General features: G+C 36.8%; 1 protein-coding gene across 1 annotated transcript in view; it reads right to left on the bottom strand.

Moving 5' to 3' along the window:
- Positions 1–23,186, bottom strand: part of DECR1 (2,4-dienoyl-CoA reductase 1) — a 64,912-nt gene that overhangs the window by 21,053 nt on the left and 20,673 nt on the right. The window contains exon 6 of the mRNA XM_037802691.1: positions 10,237–10,336. Within this exon, the coding sequence (XP_037658619.1) occupies positions 10,237–10,336 (100 nt within the window). The remainder of the gene's footprint in view (positions 1–10,236; positions 10,337–23,186) is intronic.

Here is a 23,186-nt window from a genome sequence, read left to right as displayed (position 1 = left end):
TTGTTCACAGTACCATTACATAGTTGTACATTCATCACCTAAATCAATCCTGACACCTTCATTAGCACACACACAAAAATAACAAGAATAATAATTAAAGTGAAAAAGAGCAATTAAAGTAAAAAAGAACACTGGGTACCTTTGTTTGTTTGTTTCCTTCCCCTATTTTTCTACTCATCCATCCATAAACTAGACAAAGGGGAGTGTGGTCCTTATGGCTTTCCCAATTCCACTGTCACCTCCCATTAGCCACATTTTTATACAATTGGCTTCAAGATTCATGGGTTCTGGGTTGTAGTTTGATAGTTTCAGATATTTACTGCTAGCTATTCCAATTCATTAGAACCTAAAAAGGGTTGTCTAAATTGTGCATAAGAGTGCCCACCAGAGTGACCTCTTGGCTCCTTTTGGAATCTCTCTGCCACTCAAGCTTATTTCATTTCCTTTCACATCCCCCTTTTGGTCAAGAAGATGTTCTCCATCCCACGATGCCGGGTCTACATTCCTCCCCGGGAGTCATATTCCACGTTGCCAGGGAGATTCACTCCCTTGGGTATCTGATCCCACATATGGGAGAGGGCAGTGATTCCACCTTTCAAGTTGGCTTAGGTAGAGAGAGAGGGCCACATCTGAGCAACAAAGAGGCATTCGGGAGGAGGCTCTTAGGCACAATTATAGGGAGGCCTAGCCTCTCCTTTGCAGCAACAGCCTTCCCAAGGATAAATCCTGTGGCAGAGGGCTCAATCCATCAAACCACCAATCCCCTATGTCTGTGGTCATGTTAGCAACCATCAAGGTGGGGTAGGCCAATACCCCTGCATTCTCCACAGGCTCCTCAAGGGGGCTCTACATACTTTTTTCCTTGTTATTTCTTTTTAACTTTTTTTTTTTAAATCAACTATGAAAAATTAAAAAAAATAATAATAATTTAAAAAAATACAATAAAAGAACACTTCAAAGAGACCATAACAAGGGAGTAAGAAAAAGACAATTAACCTAAGATAACTACTTTGCTTCCAACATGTTCCTACTCTACCCCAAGAAAGTTACCTAACATAGCAACATTTCTGTGAACTTGATCCTACTATACCCATCAGAAATTAACAGACCACAGTCATTCCTGGGCATTCCCAGAATGTTAAATTTACCCATGACAGCTTATCTGTTCTTCTTGGATTATTGTTCCCCCTTCCTTAATTGGTCTCTATTGCTAGTTCCCCTACATTCTACATTATAAACCATTTGTTTTACATTTTTCAAAGTTCACATTAGTGGCAGCATATAATATTTCTCTTTTTGTGCCTGGCTTATTTCACTCAGCATTATGTCTTCAAGGTTCATCCATGTTGTCATGTTTCACGAGATCGTTCCTTCTTACTGCCGTGTAATATTCCATCGTGGGTATATACCACATTTTATTTATCCACTCATCTGTTGAAGGACATTTGGGTTGTTTCCATCTCTTGGCAATTGTGAATAATGCTGCTATGAACATTGGCATGCAGATATCTGTTTGTGTCACTGCTGTCCGATCTTCCAGGTATATACCGAGAAGTGCAATCGCTGGGTCGAACGGTAACTCTATATCTAGTTTTCTAAGGAACTGCCAGACTGACTTCCAGAGTGGCTGAACCATTATACAGTCCCACCAACAATGAATAAGAGTTCCAATTTCTCCACATTCCCTCCAGCATTTGTAATTTCCTGTTTGTTTAATGGCAGCCATTCTAACCGGTGTGAGATGGTCTCTCATTGTGGTCTTAATTTGCATCTCTCTAATAGCTAGTGAAGCTGAACATTTTTTCATGTGTTTCTTGGCCATTTGTATTTCCTCTTCAGAGAACTCTCTTTTCATATCTTTTGCCCATTTTATAATTGGGCTGTCTGTACTATTCTCATTGAGTTGTAGGATTTCTTTATATATGCAAGATATCAGTCTTTTGTCAGATACATGGTTTCCAAAAATTTTTTCCCATTGAGTTGGCTGCCTCTTTACCTTTTTGAGAAATTCCTTTGAGGTACAGAAACTTTTAAGGTTGAGGAGTTCCCATTTATCTATTTTTTCTTTTGTTGCTTGTGCTTTGGGTGTAAAGTCTAGGAAGTGGCCGCCTAATACAAGGTCTTGAAGACGTTTTCCTACATTATCTTCTAGGAGTTTTATGGCACTTTCTTTTATATTGAGATCTTTGGTCCATTTTGAGTTAAGTTTTGTGTAGGGTGTGAGGTAGGGGTGCTCTTTCATTCTTTTGGATATGGATATCCAACTCTCCCAGCCCCATTTGTTGAAAAGACCATTATGACCCAGTTCAGTGACTTTGGGGGCCTTATCAAAGATCAGTCAGCCATAGATCTGGGGATCTATCTCCGAATTCTCAATTCGATTCCATTGATCTATATATCTATCTTTGTGCCAGTACCATGCTGTTTTGACAACTGTGGCTTTATAATAAGCTTCAAAGTCAGGGAGTGTAAGTCCTCCTGCTTTGTTTTTCTTTTTTAAAGTGTCTTTAGCAATTCGAGGCATCTTCCCTTTCCAAATAAATTTGATAACTAGCTTTTCCAAGTCTGCAAAGTAGGTTGTTGGAATTTTGATTGGGATTGCATTGAATCTGTAGATGAGTTTGGGTAGAATTGACACCTTAATGACATTTAGCCTTCCTATCCATGAACATGGAATATTTTTTCCTTCTTTTAAGTTCCCCTTCTATTTCTTTTAGTAGAGTTATGTAGTTTTCTTTGTATAGGTCTTTTACATCTTTGGTTAAGTTTATTCCTAGGTACTTGATTTTTTTAGTTGCTATTGAAAATGGTACCTTTTTCTTGAGTGTCTCTTCAGTTTGTTCATTTCTAGCATATAGAAACATTACTGACTTATGTGCATTAATCTTGTATCCCGCTACTTTGCTAAATTGTTTATTAGCTCTAGTAGCTGTATCATTGATTTCTCAGGGTTTTCCAGATATAAGATCATATCATCTGCAAACAATGACAGTTTTACCTCTTCTTTTCCAATCTGGATGCCTTTTATTTCTTCGTCTTGCCGGATTGCCCTGGCTAGCACTTCCAGCACAATGCTGAATAACAGTGGTGATATCGGGCATCCTTGTCTTGTTCCTGATCTTAGAGGGAAGGCTTTCAGTCTCTCACCATTGAGTACTATGCTGGCTGTGGGTTTTTCATATATGCTCTTTATCATATTGACAAAGTTTCCTTCAATTCCTACCTTTTGAAGTGTTTTTATCAAAAATAGATGTTGGATTTTGTCAAATGCTTTTTCAGCATCTATTGAGATGATCATTTGATTTTTCCCTTTTGAATTTTTAATGTGTTGTAATACATTGATTAATTTTCTTATGTTGAACCATCCTTGCATGCCTGGAATGAACCCCACTTGGTCATGGTGTATGATTTTTTTAATGTGTCTTTGGATTCGATTTGCAAGTATTTTGCTGAGGATTTTTGCATCTATATTCATTAGGGAGATTGGCCGGTAGTTTTCCTTTTTTGTAGCATCTTTGCCTGGTTTTGGTATTAGATTGATGTTAGCTTCATAAAATGAGTTAGGTAGTGTTCCATTGTCTTCAATGTTTTGAAAGAGTTTGAGTAAGATTGGTGTCAGTTCTTTCTGGAAAGTTTGGTAGAATTCCCCTGTGAAGCCATCTGGCCCTGGGCATTTATTTGTGGGAAGATTTTTGATGACTGATTGGCTCTCTTTGCTTGTGATGGGTTGGTTGAGGTCTTCTATTTCTTCTCTGGTCAGTCTAGGTTGTTCATGTTTCCAGGAAATTGTCTATTTCCTCTACATTATACAGTTTGTTGCCATACAGTTGTTCATAATATCCTCTTATAATTTTTTTAATTTCTTCAGGATCTGCAGTTATGTCACCTTTTTCATTCATTATTTTGTTTACATGGGTCTTCTCTCTTTTTGATTTTGTCAGTCTACCTAGGGGTTTGTCAATCTTGTTGATCTTCTCAAAGAACCAACTTTTGGTGACATTTATCCTCTCTATTGTTTTTTTGTTCTCTATGTCATTTATTTCTGCTTTAATCCTTGTTATTTCTTTTCTTCTACTTGGTTTAGTATTGGTTTGTTGTTCATTTTCTAGCTTCTATAGTTGATCCATTAGTTCTTTGATTTTGGCTCTTTCTTCCTTTTTAATATATGTGTTTAGTGCTATAAATTCCCCCCTCAGTACTGCTTTTGCTGCATCCCATAGGTTTTGGTATGTTGTGTTCTCATTTTCATTCGTCTCTATATATTTAGCAATTTCTCTTGCTATTTCTTCTTTAACCCACTGATTGTTTAGGAGTGTGTTGTTTAACCTCCAGGTATTTGTGAATTTTCTAAGTCTCTGATGGTTATTGACTTCTAATTGTACTCCATTGTGGTCAGAGAATGTGCTTTGAATAATTTCAATCTTTTTAAATTTATTGAGCCTTGTTTTATGTCCCAGCATATGATCTATTCTGGAGAAAGTTCCATAAGCACTAGAGAAGAATGTGTATCCTGGTGATTTAGGATGTAATGTTCTATATATGTCTGTTAAATCTAATTCATTTATCAGATTGTTCAGGTTTTCAATTTCCTTATTGGTCTTCTGTCTGGTTGATCTATCTATAGGAGAGAGTGATGTGTTGAAGTCTCCCACAATTATTGTGGAGACATCAATTGCTTCCTTTAGTTTTGCCAGTGTTTCTCTCATGTATTTTGTGGCACCTTGATTGGGAGCATAAACATTTATGATTGTTATTTCTTCTTGTTGAATTGCCCCTTTTATTAATATGTAGTGGCCTTCTTTGTCTCTCAAAACATCCCTGCATTTAAAGTCTGTTTTATCTGAGATTAATATTGCTACACCTGCTTTCTTTTGGCTGTAGCTTGCATGAAATATTTTTTTCCATCCTTTCACTTTCGATTTCTTTGTGTCCCTGTGTCTAAGATGAGTCTCTTGTATGCAACATATTGATGGTTCATTTTTTTTAATCCATTCTGCGAATCTTCATCTTTTAATTGGGGAGTTTAATCCATTTACATTCAACGTTATAACCGTGAAGGCATTTCTTGAATCAGCCATCTTATCCTTTGGTTTATGTTTGTCATATATATTTTTCCCCTCTCTCTATTAATATCCTTTAATGTACCCACAACGAATCTCTTTAGTACTGAACCTTTCTCCATCTCTCTCTCTCCTTTCTTTGTTTCTCTGTCAGTAGGGCTCCCTTTAGTATCTCCAGTAGGGCAGGTCTCTTGTTAGCAAATTCTCTCAGCATTTGTTTGTCTGTGAAAAATTTAAGCTCTCCCTCAAATTTGAAGGAGAGCTTTGCTGGATAAAGTATGCTTGGTTGGAAATTTTTCTCACTGAGAATTTTAAATATATCATGCCACTGCCTTCTTGCCTCCATGGTGGCTGCTGAGTAGTCACTACTTAGTCTTATGCTGTTTCCTTTGTATGTGGTGAATTTCTTGCTGCTTTCAGAACTTGCTCCTTCTCTTCAGTATTTGAGAGTCTGATCAGAATATGTCTCGGAGTGAGTTTATTTGGATTTATTCTATTTGGAGTTCGCTGGGCATTTATGATTTGTGTATTTATGGTGTTTAGAAGATTTGGGAAGTTTTCCCCAACAATCTCTTTGAATACTCCTCCTAGGCCTTTACCCTTTTCTTCCCCTTCTGGAACACCAATGAGTCTTATATTCAGACGTTTTATATTATCTATCATATCCCTGAGGTCCATTTTGATTTTTTCAATTTTTTTCCCCATTCTTTCTTTTATGCTTTCATTTTCCATTCTGTCATCTTCCAGGTCACTGATTCATTGTTCAGCTTCCTCTAGTCTTGTACTTTGAGTGTCCAGAATCTTTTTAATTTGGTCAACAGTTTCTTTAATTTCCATAAGATCATCTATTTTTTTTATTTAGTCTTGCAATGTCTTCTTTATGATCTTCTAGGGTCTTCTTGATATCCTTTGTATCCTGTACTATGGTCTCATTGTTCATCTTTAGTTCTTTGAGTAGCTGCTCTAGGTGCTGTGTCTCTTCTGGTATTTTGATTTGGGTGCTTGGGCTTGGGTTATCCATATCGTCTGGTTTTTTCATATGCTTTATAATTTTCTGTTGTTTTTGGCCTCTTGGCATTTGCTGAACTTGATAGGGTTCTTTTAGGATTTGTAGACCAATTGAAGACCTTATCTCTAATTTATCAGATCTACAGCTTCGTGGAGTACACTTTCTCTAACTAACCAGCAGGTGGCGTTCACGAGCCACCTGTTCTCCACAAGCCAGTTCTCCCCTGCTTTGCCTTTGTGGTGAGTGGGGGAGTGAGTCTTGTGGGGTCCAATTGGTGTACCAAGCTTGCATGTGCAGTTGGTGTTGCCCGCCCTGTATATGGTACGTGTATCTCCCTGGTGTTCCTGGAGTTTTAAAGCTGCTGCAATAGTCTAATCCTTCAGTTCAGTCCTGCCACAGTTTTTCTCTGCCACCGACCCACAAGTCCTTGATTTTGGCATATGGCTCCTGAGACTTGCGAGCGGGTCCCTCTTCCAGGCTGTGCACCCCCTGGTCCTCTGTTGAGGGATGACTGTGTTATGTCACAGGTGACTGATGTCCCCCCAGGGTGGTTCTGGGCTGCTGGGCTGTGTGGGGAGTCTCCCAGTCTGCTGAAATGATGGCTGAATGGGGCTTTGTTAATTCACACTGCTCCACCTTCCCAACTCTGGGACAACCAGCTGAGGGTGCAGGGAAGGCTAATGTCCATGCCCAGTTTTGTGGTGTGTGCGTGTTATTTGAAGCACTTCCATCACACTGGGTTGTCTGGGGCAGCTCTGGGCTATGGGGCTGGCGACGGGCAGGAGTGTTTCCTGTCCACCAGGATGATGGCTGTTAGTGGACACCCCCCTTTTCTTGGGAAGTTGTGGTGTTTAGTGAATTTTCTCAGCCACTGGATTATTGCTTTTTGTCTCAGAGCTCTCTTAGTTCTGCTCTTGTCTTGACCTGGCCAAATTGCAAGTCTTTGAGGCTTTCTGTATTGGGCTTCTTAGAGTAATTGCTTTAGAAACAGAAAAAAAAAAGGTAAAAAAAAAAAAAGCCCTCCTCGCAGATCTAATGGGTTATTGAAATGCTAAGGGGCAAAGCAATTAGGGCCATTAAGGAAAGATCCAGAGGGCAGAGAGATCAGTTTTTCTTCGGGATTTGCATATGAGCCTCAGGGCCTGAGCTCTGCCCTTCCCCTTTCTATGTTCACCAGAACTCCAAAAATCCTCTGCTTTTATTTTGGAGTTTTTCTTTGCTGTTTTTTGCTATGCCTGTCTCCTCTCTGCTGGGCTGGCTGCTCTCAGATTCTCTGGTGTCTGGTCTCAGTCTATCTATGGTTGGAGTCTGGATGAGTAGAATGAGTTTCCAATAAGAGCTGCCACTGAAATTCTCCCTTCTCCTTCCCAGCGCTGACAGCCCCTCCTCCCACAGGACTGAGCCTGGCAGGGAGGGGCGCGGGTTCCCTGGCCGCAAAAACTTACAGATTTCGCTGATCTCAGCAGTTGGACATGTTCATGAGTGTTGTATGAAGTATGCCCAAAGTCAAATTGCTCTGTGGTGTCCAGTGCACACAGTTCCTGGCTTTCTACCTACTTTCCTGGAGGAGTAACTAAAACATACAGCTCACCAATCCGCCATCTTGCCCCGCCTTCCTCAATCTGTTTTAAAAGCCTACTCAATTGATCTGTCTAACTTTTATTCTCTAAACTCCTTTCAGGCATTTATATTAGTAGTTTGTGTGTGTGTATTTATACATAATTCATCTAGTTCCAAAGAACGTCTTAAGGTAGCTTAAAAGAATACATATAATGCAAAGGGGGAAGACAAGATAATTTGAAAGTAAGAAAGAAAACAAAAGATAAGGAAATGTAATGAAGCCAGGAGTGAAGCTAATATCTGATTGTATTATGAAGTTCTATATAATTGCAGTAGCAGGGTCACAAACTTGTATCTACTCTTTTTGAGACCCTATGCAACAATGGGAAGCCTACCAGCTACACAATTCACAGAGCCCATATAAGGAAAAAAGCAAACTAGTTGCTCAGGAAAAGCATATTTTTTTCTGATACAAAAATCAGAAAAACATTTTTCCCTAGAAGACTTAAAAACTAAAATTGTATAGCATATTCATGTCATTAAGACATTGTGTCTTTGCAATAGACACAATGGGACAAATTTTATGAAATGTAAGACATCCATCAAAATGGCCTGACAAAATCACTTCAAAGGCCAATTCAGTAAAAGCGATTCCACAGGTAGGGGGCAAATGGTCCAAGCACTGTCTGTTAATCTGACATAATCGGAGGTCAAAACTGCTTTTCTGGGTGATGCTTTTGACAAAGTTCATGACCATCCTATCCTGGGTATGTACTTGTAGTGTACCCACTCCCAAATTACCATGGAAGTGGTAATCTTGTGTCTTAGAATCACTGAGCTGAGCAGAGATCACATCATCCTGTGAAAAACTGATCAACCTATTAAGGAAACCTACCTAAAGGAAAAGCATCCTAGCTCTGCTCAGAGGTGAACAGGATTAAATTGTTCCAATGCTAGCCTGGTCTATCAGCTCTCATTAAGCTAGTTCATAGTCTGAAGAACTATCGTAACAAGGTAAGGGATCCACCTCATACCATTCACTCCGCATGTTAAGATGCTAAGCACAATATGCTCAGTATATGTTAGCCACTATTGTTGTTCATTCAATAAATGTTTATTATGTACTTACTTGTGTGCCAACACCTTATAGGTGTTGATTACTCTCAAATTTAAAAAGACAGTCTCTGCTTTCAAGAGAGGTCAGTTTGGTTGTATAATGAACTAGGTACTATACTGGGAACTGTGTAACGTGTGCAACGGCTGCTTAAAGGGAAAAGCACCTAAGTCTCCTGGGAGTGACAGGAAAGCCTCCCCCAAGGAGGGGAAATTTGAGTTGACATTTGAAGGAGGATTAGGAGTTTGCTGTGGAGTGGGGTGGGGGAATGGAGAGAAAGGAGAGAGGGGAAGAAGAGGAGAAGGCGAGAAAGGGAGAAGGGAAGAAGGGGATAGGATATAATACAGGGTGTGATGTGGGAAGGAGGACAGCCCAGGCATATGGATGAGTATGAGTAAAGGACAAAGGCACATACAACATGTAGAATAAAATGTGTGGCACATTCAGGAGACATGGAGTAGTTCAATGGAAATTAAAGCCCAGGGATAATGGACAGAATGATAGAAGCACATACACTCTGGTGAGGATGTGGACTGCTCTATTTTCTTCACTGTCACATCCCTGGCACCTAGCACAGTGTCAGGCACACAGAAGACACTCAATAAATACTTGTCTATTAAATAAATTAATGAATAAGCAAATGACTGAAAAAGGAAGGTCAGGGACAAGTATGTTCAGTATGCCATATGTTCTGAAGTAATGGAAAATGATATAAGGTTTTTAGCTATTGAGTATCATAAGCATAAACATATTTTCAAAAAGATAATTCTGGTGGGAGTGTAGGTAAAAAAATAAATAAATAAAGGGGAAGAGCCTAGTAGCAGAGAAACATTTTATGGAGTTATTACATAAGCCAGACAAGTGACGACATGAACCTGCATTACGGCAGACAGTAGACAAATCTAACAGGAACGAATTCAACAGGCAACCATATACTGCTGAAGAAAGGCTTACACCTGGCAAGTGGTCACTGCTCTGTGTTAGTCCTATTAATCTGTGCAGTAGGTACCATAAGAGGATGAACATGTGTTTATGAGAGGTCAGGGATGACACTAGTAAAGATGTACTGGAGAGCAAAAAAAAAAAAAAAGAAAGGCTGTAGTCCTGCACTGCCTAATGTGGTAGCCATTAGTCACGTGGCTATTTAAATGTAATCTTAAAAATTTAATTTTAAATTAATTAAAACTAAATAAAAATCAAATCTTCAGTTTCTCAGTCACTGTGACCACATTTCAAGAATTCAGTGGCCACACATGCCTATTGAGCACAGGTTTATAGAACATTTCCATCATCACAGAAAGTTATATTTGATAGTGCAGCTATAGACAAACAAGACTCGTCCAGGAGAGAGAATGTCTGTCTCCTGGCGAATCTCAACTTAGTCTTCATTTCACCTTTCACTGGATGAAGACCTGAAAGCAGAAACTTAGTTCCTTAGTACTAAGTACATTCTTCATGTTCAGCAAAGGGACTAACATAATAGTAGTACTTACTTGCTCATGGCTTCCACTCCTGCTTTGGCAGAAGCACTTGGTACTACAAAACCTGATCCTGTCTCAGCATAGATGGTTGTAATAGCAAGGAATGCTGCTCCTGAAATTTTAAAAGGATACAGCTATATCAATAATCAGCAGAAAAACGTAATTCACAAGAATGGGATCAGATTCAAGAGGGCACAACAAAACCTCAAGCATTTTTGAAAATGTCACTAGTCCTAAGTAAACGGGATAGCTAATAAAATTGCTACCTCTTCCTACTATTCTTGCCATTATTCAGGAGAATGCAATGTTATTTGGAATTGTGTTCAAGTTGAGTTAATACCAAGGCCCAAAGCTCAAGGGTATGGCACTACAACATACTGCATAATTAAGTGGACAGAATTTCCATAAACTAAGCATCCACTTATATAAGAATATATCAGAATCGAAACTACATAAACAGGTATTTCTACCTCCAACCATGATGGACCTGCCCGCCTGCTAAAAAAAGCAAGAAAACTGTGTAAGATACATGATACAACTCTTTTCAGGTATTATAGAACAGTGAGGAAGAATGAACTCTGAGAAAGAAAACAAATAAAAGGAACCCTAAGATCACCCTAGTTTTTTGTCTAAAGGTGCTTCTCAGACTGTGGCAGAAGGAAGAGGAATCCAAACAGAACATGGCATTTTTATCGAGTTGAAAAGACAGAGGACAGAATTTGGGGAGGCCCAAGAAGCTGGAATTTATGGGGCAGAGTTCCCCTGTGATAATTAACTTCGTGTGTCAACTTGGCTAAATTATAGTATCCAGCTGTTTGATCAACACTGGCCTACTTGTTATTCTGAGGATATTTCATAGATGGAATTTGCATCTATAATCACTTCATTGCATCTACAATCAACAAAGGAGACTGCCTTCAGCAATGTGGGGAGTCTCCTCATCCAGTCAGCTGGAGGTCTTAAAAGCCAGAACAGAGGATCTCAGAAGGCAGAGAGAAGAATTTCTGCCTCAACTTCAGCATTGGCCCTTATCACAATTATCAGCCAGCCAGCTTCCCCTGGGGAATTTGCATGAAGGACTTCAGCATCACCTTTATTGACATTTCCAGCCTGAGGCCTGCCCTATAAAGTTTGGACTTACCAGACCCCATGTTCACATGAGCCAATTTGTCTTCAGTTCTCTGGAGAACCCTGACTAATACCTCCCCCAAGGAAGAAAATATGTAGAGAAAGAGCTCCATGAATCTTCACGGAGTTCCCTTGAGTCTTTCGCAGAATACCAAGCCACAAGAGGCTGAGCAAAGAACCACTGCTGTACAGCTGTGAGCTGAACAATTCCCATAGTTCCCACAAGGCTGGGAGACATCTGAGTTCCATACCGCCTTGTTGGAGCATCCAGGGCTTTCAGCAGAATGCTCAGAAAGGCCACGTCTTAGCAGGAGTGCTTAATTAGCCCCAAAGTAAAAGCTACTCTAGACTCACCTAAATAAGGCTTAAAAGCAAGCCATGAAATTATCAAGTTGATCCACAAGTAACTTAGCTGCTTGCCAAAATAAAAGTCAACACACTTCAAAGGAAATTTTTTTAAAAGACACTCAAAAAATATAATATTCACAGCAGGAAATCTACACACTCAAAGAAACAGAAACATAACCAGGAAAAAAATCAGTTAATAGAAAGAGTCTCAGATTGACAGCAAAGTTAGAATTAGCAAAGACTTTTTAAATGCTATTATAAATATGTTAAAAGAGTTCAAGCAAAACATGAATAAGGAGAGAAATAGAAAAATAAAAATAGAACCAAATAGAACTTCTAAAGATGGAAAACAAAATATCTGAAATTTAAAATGAATGAGCTTAGTTGCAGAAGAAAAGATCCATGAGCTTGAAGACACAGCAATAAAAACAATCCAAAATGAAGGACAGAAAGAAAAAAAAGTTGCAGGGTTGGGGACGTGGGGAACAAAACCTCAGTGGACTGCGGCACATAGTGAAGCTAATGAATGTGTAACACATGTTCTATCTATGTGTAACGTGTTATTGGAGTCCCAGAAGAAAGAGGTAGAAAAAGTACCTGGAGAGACAAAAGCTGAAAAATGTCCATATTTGGCAAAACCTGTAATCTACAGATTCAGATAACTAAACAAATCTCAAGCAGGATAAAAACAAAGTAAATCATTCAAGGTATATCATAATCAAATCACTCAAAACCAGTGATAAAGAGAAAATCTTAGCAGAGGAATTAATAAACAATGGGGGAAAAAGATTAAAATTTTTGCTGATTTCTCATCAGAAATAAAATAAGCAAGAAGATAATGGAATGACATCTTTAAAGTGCTGAAAAGAAAAACCCTGTTGACCCTCAGTTCTGAACCCAATGAAAATATCCTCCAAAAATGAAGGTGATATCTTCCACATAAACAAAAGGTAAGAGAATTCATTGCCAGGAGGCCTGCACTACAAGATGTGTTAAAGGAAGTTCTCCAAGCTAAAGTAAAAATGATACTAGAGAGAAACTCACATCTTCAGTCAGAATATAGTAATTATATAGGTAAATATAAAGGATTTTTTCTTGTTTTCTAAATTTCTTTTAAAAATAATTTCCTGTATAAAGCTATACTAAAAATGACACTATACATACAGTGACCAACAGTGCCCAGCACATACTAAAATTCAATAAATTCACTGAGTGCATGAAAGTTTAAAGGGGCCATTTTCACCTTCTAAAAAATCAATGATTTTCTACTTATTTATCCACAACACAGGATGAGAAAATATTGTAAGCTTAATATTTGCAAAAGGATCAAAATACACTTACATATTTTATAGAACAGTAAAAATACTTCAAGAAATTTAAATCTGAAGGACTATAATGAAAATAATTGAGAATATTCAAATAAGCTTTTGCCTTTCCTCCACATTATTTAGTTTCTATTTTCTTCTGCATTTTCCAGAGTAGAAACAAAATTCAGCATATCCTGGACAATGTGGGGGCAGGAAGAGGGGGCAGGATTACCATTTTGAGGTTATGAGAAATAAATGGTTACATCTGTCATTCGGGTAACTCATTTAATATATCAAATTCAGCTTTTCAAATCTCTGCAAATTAGTTTGCTTTCAAAACCTTACTGTGTGAAAAAGGAGAGATGTAGAACATTAGTCTGCTCCATTATAGCTCAGACAACAGATGTTAACAGTATCATACTTACAGCAAAATTATAAAAACTACTCTAATAAGTGACACTTACTTATAAAAGCAAATGTTCCAATAGAAGGTGTGCTATCTTCTGCTTAAAGTTATAAATCTATGCTATTTTAGTGAGGTTAAGACAGTAAGATAGGGAGCAATAAATGAAATAAATATTTTGCTAGCTCATCCTTCATTCCTTCAAAATGGAAAGTATAGTAACAAACACTAAACTCACGGTCTATTAAAAATGATAAAATATGTGCAAGAATACATTCCAATTTCAACAGACTCAAAGCTCTAAAATCTGGTTTCAATACCAATTATGAAAACTAAACAATAAACACACAATAAACAATTTCAGTTCCAACAACCAACAGAGGTGGAATAGGGTAGAATAAAGACACCTTGATTCAAATGCTGATTGCAATTATTTACTAGCTGTGTAGTTCTGTGACCTTGAGCAAGCCACCTCCCTCTCTGAGCATCCAGCAAATGTCATTAGATTGTAAGGATTAATCGTTAGTTAATTGTTGCTGTTGCTTCTACGCAATACTCTTCTACCCTCATGCAAAAAACAAAAACAAAATAAACAAAAACATTTTGACACTGATAATACCCAGCTTTTTAAACACCATCTGTGACTTCTAATGATATCTTTTAACTTCCCAGCTACTCAGCCACTTTCACTGAAATTCTGACTCCCCAGCCTCCAACCTACAAACATATCAATATCCACATTACAAACCTAACTTCTGTGATCATCCCGGTAGACTTCAGCAATTATCCTGGTAGACTTCAGCATGCATGTGGACAATATCATAAATCTTAAGATCCATGACCTGTACCCCCAATGACATTCATAGCTATTTCAATCTAACCAAAACCTGGACTTCTCAGCAACTCTTTCAATATCCAGAGTCAGCCCCTCCACTTGTGTTTCTGATTCACAGCTCCTGAGACAAGACCATTGCTTCATTAGTTCTCTCTTCTCTCTCCTTCATCTTCAAGTCCTCTCTTTGGTGGGCCATCGTCTTAGTCATTAATCATGCTACAATCTTCACTCTGAAAACATCTATTCTAAAGATCCTTCAGTTCAGACAATTATATAATAATGTAGATTACAAGGGGTGACAGTGTGATTGTGAAGACCTTGTGGATCACACCCCCTTTATCTAGTGTATGGATGAGTGGAGGAATGGGGATAAAAACTAAAGGACAAATGGGGTGGGATGGGGGGATGATTTGGGTGTTTTTTTTTCACTTTTATTTTTTATTCTTGTTCTGGTTCTTTCTGATGTAAGGCAAATGTTCAGAGATAGACTGTGGTGATGAACGCATAACTATGTTATCATACTGTGGACAGTGGATTGTATATCATGGATGATTGTATGGTGTGTGACTGTATTTCAATAAAACTGAATAAAAAAAAAAAAAAAAAAGATCCTTCAGTTCAGTAACGACCCATCTCGAGAGTAAAGACCATATCCCAAAGCCTCATCTCCTGCGTCCCAGGCATTCATTATACATTACACAGTAGCAAAACTGAACTCCTCATACTTCCTGAATACACAATTGAATTATTGTTTGTAGCTTTAACTCTTCCATTATTATTGCCAGCAATCTATCTTACTGACAACCACGGCAAGAAGAGAAAACCCTACACTTCTCTGTCTTTTTGGTGAGGGCACAGAGAGCACCCTGTCTCTGAGCCATTCTTCAGTAAGAGCCCAGATTAAACTTAACTCTAAAAAATCATCAATGTTCTAAAAATTATTCAAAGAAAGACTATAACTTTTTAATGAAAACTAGAATAACTATCTTCCTAAAAGAATATTATCTATCAAATCAAGACTCCCCCAATTTAAACCTTTAATATAAATTTATCCCTCATGTAGGCTGAAATCGCAAGTTTAATTATAATAAGGGGTATCAGGGCTCTGGTTTTCCTATTTTATTTAGGGTTAATAGCTTAAATTTCAGAGACTTGATGGTCCCCTTGTACTAAAGTATAAAAATTCACTTACCATCAAAGAATCTAACACTTTCTTAATAGCTAACAGTTTTTGAACACTAATCTGGGCCAAGCACTGTTCTTAAGCCTTTACAGACGCCAACTCATTTAATCATCACAGCAATCCTAGGATGGAGGTAACTTTTTAATTCCCATTTTACAGAAGAAAAGACTGAGGCACAGAGAGGTAACTTGCCCAAGTTCACAGGACCAATAAGTGGTATAACCAGGATTGGAGACAGGCAGTTTGGCTTTAGAGGATATGCTCCTAATCACTAGGTAAAACTGCTTCTCCAAGAAATATCCAAATACATAGTTTAAAATAATAATATTTTTTTAAAAGACTCCTTTTCAATTTTTTTAATCTTCTTAAATTTGCATTGTCTTCACAAAACACTGAAGTAAGGTGCACAGTTGCTACAAGAAATTTTAACAAATGAGGTGAAATATTTCATCATACTAGCAAAATAACTCTAGCAAAATTTTAAAAGGATACTAAAGTGGCCCTAATAAATTCCAACTGATTACTAAAAATGTCATTTTAAATATTCTTTATATGTACCCACTGTTCATATAATACAAAGAAATATACCAATATGATTTTTAAGTACTTTAAAATCTAACCAGCATGCAACTTGCACTCACACTATTGACAAATCAGAAAATCATTTTCTTCTGCTGCTCTACTCTTCCACTTCTGAAAGAAGGTGCATTTACCTCCATTCTATTTGACCATGTCAAATGATTGGGCCTCCTCTTTACCCTCAATAGAAAAGCTGAAGAACAAAATTGAAGGAAGTATTAGATATGTTTCCAATTCACCTTCTTTTTGTGGATCTCAGAAATATGTTTCATTCTGTAAACAAAGCATTGCCTTTTTGTTTAGTGTTGAATTAGGAAATAGTGGGGAGAGGCTTATGGAAAGAACAGAGATGGTCTGCAGGTGGAGTAGAACTAGTGTATCCTGGTGGGCAACAGTATTTCCAGTCTTGATGGGGAGGAAAAGGAGACTTAAAAACATGAACCAATGACAACATGCTGGTTTTTAAATGCTAAATCGTGTATTACAGCCTCTAAACAGGAATCCTTCATAGAGGAGGAGGATGAGAGATGGGCAAGAATATCTATACAGCTTAGAGAGAGGAAAAAAACAATTGCACTCAGAGCATACGTAAAGGAGCAGCCAAAAAAGGGATTGCTGTGGAAGGAGGCAAGACTGGACAGGTCAAGGGGATTAGATTACAGAAGATGAGGGATGAGTAACTGGCCACGTACAAAAACTCTGAATCTGGAAATAATAATGTTCTGAAATTTATTTTTGTGTTTACAGTTCATACATTATGTAGTCCAGAAGAATAGCAGAATGGTTAAAATCCTTGCGTTTTCTGGTAATTTATTTTAATTTAGTTGCAAGAATAGTGTAATTGTATTTTACTTATAGCTCAATGCTTTCAAGACCTCTGGCCTTGAAAACTATTCCTTCATATCTACTGACCTAAGGGATCTTTTTTCTTTTCATTCTTTCTCATATTGGTAAACTATTTGCATTTACTCTTCTTTTCTTCCAGCAGAGGTTACCTTGGGCACACTTCCAATAACATCTATCCTATCAAGAATTCCCTTTACAGACATTTCTAAATTCTTTCTTTTCCCCTTCATTTTGCATGATTAATCTCTCAGAGTAGTGACTTTTTATTCCTCCTCTTTCTCCAACATAGGCTTCATATGGCTTAGGCTTCACATGGCTTAGGCTTCGTGGGGCTGCTTCCTCAGCTCCCGTAAAACTTTTGAGATTGTCAATTATCTAGGCTACTATATCTTCATTCACATGGATGAAGAAGCACATGTACATTTGTAAAGCAATGTATATTTTTCCAGAGGCTTTTATATATAATATCTTGTTTTATTATTAAATGTTGGAATAGTAATTTATTACCAAATCTGTTTTACCAATGATATCTTGTTTTATTATTAAATGTTGGAATAGTAATTTATTACCAAATCTGTTTTACCAATGAGAAAGCTGAATAGTGGTAAAAATACCATCACTTACTATGACTGCCCTACTATGAATTGTGAACTAGGTGACCATAACTAGAATATAACCAGAGTTTCTTCTTTTCTCTAACAGATCACTTATGACAACTTAAAAAAAAATTTTAGTTATGTCAATTTGTCAATTTAATAGTAATAATTAACATTTATTGGGTACTTAATAAACCATGGTTTCTCATTTGTAAAGGTGAATATTAAAAAAGACTAACTCTGTACCTCAGTTTCTATCCATATCTATAAATGAAAATAATGACCTTACAGGAAGTATTAAATGAGTTAATAAGTATTTAGCACTTCAAATAACACCTGACACAGCATAAGCACTCAGTAAAGTCAGCCATTGGAAGGAAGGGAGGGAGGGAAAGAAGAAGGAAGAAAAGATAAAGAAAAGAAAATTTGGTTGAAATTAGGGCATATCCTTTTTCATAATGCCTCCTGTTTTGCTTGTTCTGTATTCCAACATCTGTTGCATTATATTCTTTTATTTGATAATTGTAGATGTTGCAGTAATTGCTACAGTATTCTCTTATGGCCCTACGTGGAAAGAATTCTAGTTTCTTCACATAAAGTAATCCATGTGACTCAATTACCAAAGCCAGTCCAAAATCAAGTATAACATCTGGGTAGTTAGGCTGTCATGTATCTTGTTAAATGATACATGCAAGACAAACAAAAATAAAATGTAATCAATACTAATTTTCTTTAGATGGAACCCAAACACATATTTTGAAAACACAATAATGGATCTAAGCAGCCAACATTTTTACTTAAATGTTATGTAATTTAAGATTCTGAAGAACATATAAATATGAAGAGCATCATACTGTGTTAAAAAGTTATCTAATATGTCTTTGATGTTGGCACAAAAGGCATTTGTTGGACTTAGGCTAAATATAATACTAATTTCAAAGGATTAAGGTTATATTTAGCCAACCCAACACCTGTTTCCAGAGGACAGAGTTTAGGACTACCAGAGTCAGGGAAAAGGAGAATGCAAGACCTGCATACAAACTTCCTGCAATTGATCCATGAATTGAGTAAGCACAGGAATGGCTCTAAGAAGCTCAGTGTAAAGATGAAAGGCTGAAAAGTGAGCTATCAGTTGCTGCCTAGTATGGAGGAGAAAGAATTTAAGTTTGAGTCTTGCCAAATTAGAAGGGCTTGGTAAACAACTTGAGTTATACATTTAAATCCCACAACTTGAATTATACATTTAAACCCCAAAATGGCTAAACATTATTAGTAACCATGATGTCACAAGATTAAAGTATTTATCTAATAACTAAAGGCAAAACTGAAACTGGTTCAGTCTAACAACATGTAAACCCAAACACTTAAAATTTCAAGGTGAACTCTCAGAAATGTAATTGCCTGAAAAAAAGGTAATATCCAGTGAATAATTTTTTAAAAATCACTATATATGCAAAGAGGAACAGTGGAATGTAACCTATAGTCAAGAGAAAAAAAAAAAAAAAGAATATACTCAGTAGAAAGTTCAAGATGACCCCAGTGTTGAAATTAGAAGATGAGGTCTTAAAAGCAATTTTAAGTGTGTTCAAGGACTTAACTTACAAGGACTTAATGGAAGAGATGGCCATAATGAGAAAATCAGTGGGTACCAGCAGTAGAGAAATAAAAACTACTAAAATAATAACTCTAGAAGCAAAAACTAAAATATAAGAACATTCACTGAATGACAAGAGAAAGGAAGATTAACTTGGAAACAGATCAATAGAAAATGTCCAATTTGGGGAACAAAGAGAAAAAAGACTGAAAAAATAGACAGAACTTCATTGACCGTGGGACCATAATAAGCAATCTAGTATACATGTTAGAGTCCAAGAAGAAGAGGGCTAGCTTCATTTATGGATTCTACCAACTACTTAAGACAGAAATAACACCAATTTTCCACAAACTTTTTCAGAAAATGGAAGCAAGAAGGGAATACTTGATAAGTTACTTTATGAAGCCAACATTATCCAGATATCAAATGAGACAGAGATATTAGAAGAAAAGAAAATTGCAGACCAATCTCTCTCATGAGCATAAGCACAATGATCCTTAAGAAAATTTTAGCAAAACAAATTCAGCAATATCCAAACAGGATAATTATCATAACCAAGCAGGGTTTAGCCCTGGAAAGCAATGTTAGTTTAATATTCCAAAATTAATCAATGTAATTCTCCATATTAAAATGCAAAAGGGAAGAAAAAACGTGTCCATCTCAATAAATACAGAAAGAAACATGACAAAATTCTATATCTATTAATGAATTAAAAAAAAAAAAAACAGCTGTCAGCAAACTAGATGTAGAAGGGAATTTCCTCAAACTAATAAAGGGCATTCATGAAAAACCTACAAGTATCATCATAATTAATAGTGGATATCAATGCCATATTGGTGATATCAGGAACAATGATGTTAACTTTCACCGCTGCTATTTAACATTGTACTAGAGGTCCTAGCCAGTAAAATAAGGCAAGAAAAGGATATAAAAGTATACATGATATAAAATTGTCTTTTTTTCATAAATAACATGATCATAATCGTAGAATACCCTAAGTAATCTACCAAAAAAGCTACACACCAATAAATAAGTTCAGCAAGATGCCAGGAAACAAGGTCAATATACAAAACCCAATCTATTGTATTTCCATATACTTGAAGGAAACAACTGAAAAGTAAAATTTAGAAAGCAACATCACTAGCAAGAGCAGCAAAAATATGAAACACTTTGGGAGAAATTTAACAAAATATGCACAAAACCATTATACTAAAAACAGCAAAACATTGCTAAAAGAAATTAAAGGATACCTAAGTAAATGGAGAATCAAATGGTAATAGCTCAGACGACCCTATAGATTAACGCAACCCTGTTAAAAATCCCAATAGGCTTTTTTGCAAAAATTGTCAAGTTGATTCTAAAATTTGTATGAAAATGCAAAGGACACAGAAATAGCTAAAATAATTTTGAAAAATAAAACAAAGCTGGAGGACTCATGCTACTTGATTTCAAGTTAATATAAAAAAGTATTCAATACATATAATACAGATAACACACAACATATGCATATATTATAAAGCTAAACTAATCAAAATAATGATAGACATATAGATTAATAGAATAAAGAGTTTAGAAATTGACCCTCAAAATTATGGCCAATTGATTTTCAACAAAATACCAAGGAAATTCAATGGGGAAAGGATGAATAACCATATGCAAAAAAATGAACCTTGAATGTTTCCTCAAACTATGTTCAAACATTAACTCAAAATGGATCATGCACAAAAATGTAAGAGATAAAACGATAAAAGTTCTGCAAGAAAACAATGGACAGATTACTTGTGACCTCGGATGAGGCAAAGATTTCTTAGACAGGACTCCAAAAGCATGAGCCATAGAAAAAATATTTTTAAGTTGGACAATATCAAAATGAAATACCTTTCTGTTGAGAAGGCATTGTTAAGAGCATGAAAAGACAAGCCATACACTGGGAGAAATTACTTGTAAAACATATATCTGATAAAGGAATTGTTCTCAGAATACATAAAAAAACACTTTGAATTTAATTCCAAGATGACAAACAACCAAATTTTAAAATGGACAAGACCTGAACAGATGGTGAGGGCTGACTGGAAGGTGGCAAGAGAGAACTTCTGGGGATGATGGAAATGTTCTTGGTCTTGATTGTGTAATGGCTACATAAGTGTACAAGTTCATCAAAACTCATCAATTTGCACACCTAAGGTCTGTGCATTTCACTATCTAAATTTTCCCTCAATTTTAGCAAACTAAAAATAATACATTAGAGTTATATTATCCATTGACATAATCTTGAATCTATCTGTATTTCATTTTATAACACTCTCAGGTTTCATACCATTTCCACACTGGTTTGAAAGCATTTTGTAAATTATTTAAGGTATTATGGTAGTATAAAGTATTATGAATGCTACTTCAATAAAAAAAACTTCATTATATGTTCTAAAATCACCTCTTGTGACTTTCAAGTGATTGCTTCTAAGTGAGCTAGGATTTGAAGGAAAAATTCAACGTTCATCTATCCATATCCTTTGTGACTAGACTCTTAAATAGAACCCCATATTATTCTCACTCTTAGTCTTCCCCCATTGCAAGTTTTCTCAATTCTTTAATAAAATTCAGTACACCCTTTTCTGTACTATTTACTAGATCATTACATTTATACATGATATTCTAGTGATGAATGGAACTGGCATATTTTCAATATCCTTCCCAATATGGACCAGTCATTTATTTATTGACATGTGTGGCTATTAGAGAATATTGGGCTAATGTCTTTAGTAGTTTCATAAATCTTTTATTTGTTCACAATTGTTAATTTTATAGTAATGGTCCTTAGAAATGTGTTTTTAACAATTTCCCTCTAATTCTAGCTACTGTGTCCCTGCTATGGCTACAAACCTCTTGATTGTCAGTCATCTGCTGTCCCCTCCCTGAGTGCACATTGTCACCAATTCCTATCCCTGGCAAGTAAGCTTCTATCCTCCAGTTGCTGATGCTGTTATCTTCTCCAATCTGATATCCCAGATATCTTATCCTGATTGATTTCTTAGATACCAGACCACCTAACAAACTCATGAACTTCAATTACCATAGATTGCCTGCACCTTACACTTACTTCCAGATTTCCACACTTGGACACACTTTAAAGATCATTAGCACCTGAATTCCCTATTGATCCAATACCAGAATAGACCCTGCACCAGTACTCTTCTTAGCCCAGTGGTACAAGTTCTTTAAACCCTGTCAGGTTACATCATCAACTGACAGGAATCTTGGAGGAATAAAAACTGGTTTCCATCTTTTTAAAAAATCTTATCTAATATATTTTTAATGAAGCCCATAGAATTTTAATCCAACATGATGAATAAAAATAGATCAAAGTCTATGTTAAAATGCAAAGTCAATAATGAGAAAAGAAGGGTGAGTGTGACAGAAATTGAGGGTCACAGAGATGGGGAGGGGAAGAAATAAAAGACAATGAGAAAGAGACAGAAAAAGGGATGAAAGAAACAGATGAAGAAAGAAGCAGGGAATCAAAATGGGAGCATTAATAGAGAGAATGAGATAGACGAGTCAGCGGTGGAAAGAGAAAACCAGACAGAGTCAGAGAAAGGGACGAGAGATGCAGAGATAAGGCCCTCTCTTCCTCGGACAGAGTCAGGGAAGAGAGAGGAGTCGGCACAATCCTTCCCCGTGTCCCTTCCTAATCATCCATCCCTTTTGAGAAAACCAAACCAAACCAAACACATCCAAACTCAAAATTTCAATTGTATCCACTCTGTTGTGGCAATAAGTGACCTGAGATTTCAATTTCAGTGAGGCACAGAGAAAGGATAGAAACTCTTAGCACAAAAAGAGCTAGTGCCTCTCTAGCTTCCTTCTGTCTGTTCCCAAATCCTTTCTCAAGCTGGTGTGAGGATTATCCATGCTGCCCACAAGAACTGAATTAACGAGGGAGAGCCTCTGAACCAAAGGAAGGAACCTGGCCAGCTCCACACCTTCCTTCCTCCCCTCAAACCTCCAAGGACATCCTTTGAAAAGCACATGGACTCTTCCTCCTTATCCCTGCTCTGAATACTCTCCACCTTCTCTGAGAAAATACTATCCTTCAAGGTCCAATCCTAATTTGTTCAGGGACACTCAGTGCCTATGGCATGCATC

This window comes from Choloepus didactylus, chromosome 14 (genome assembly GCF_015220235.1).
Source record: "Choloepus didactylus isolate mChoDid1 chromosome 14, mChoDid1.pri, whole genome shotgun sequence".
Taxonomy (NCBI): Eukaryota; Metazoa; Chordata; class Mammalia; order Pilosa; family Megalonychidae; genus Choloepus; species Choloepus didactylus.
Note: the sequence above shows the minus strand (reverse complement) of the source record. Positions and strands in the feature narration are given on the sequence as shown.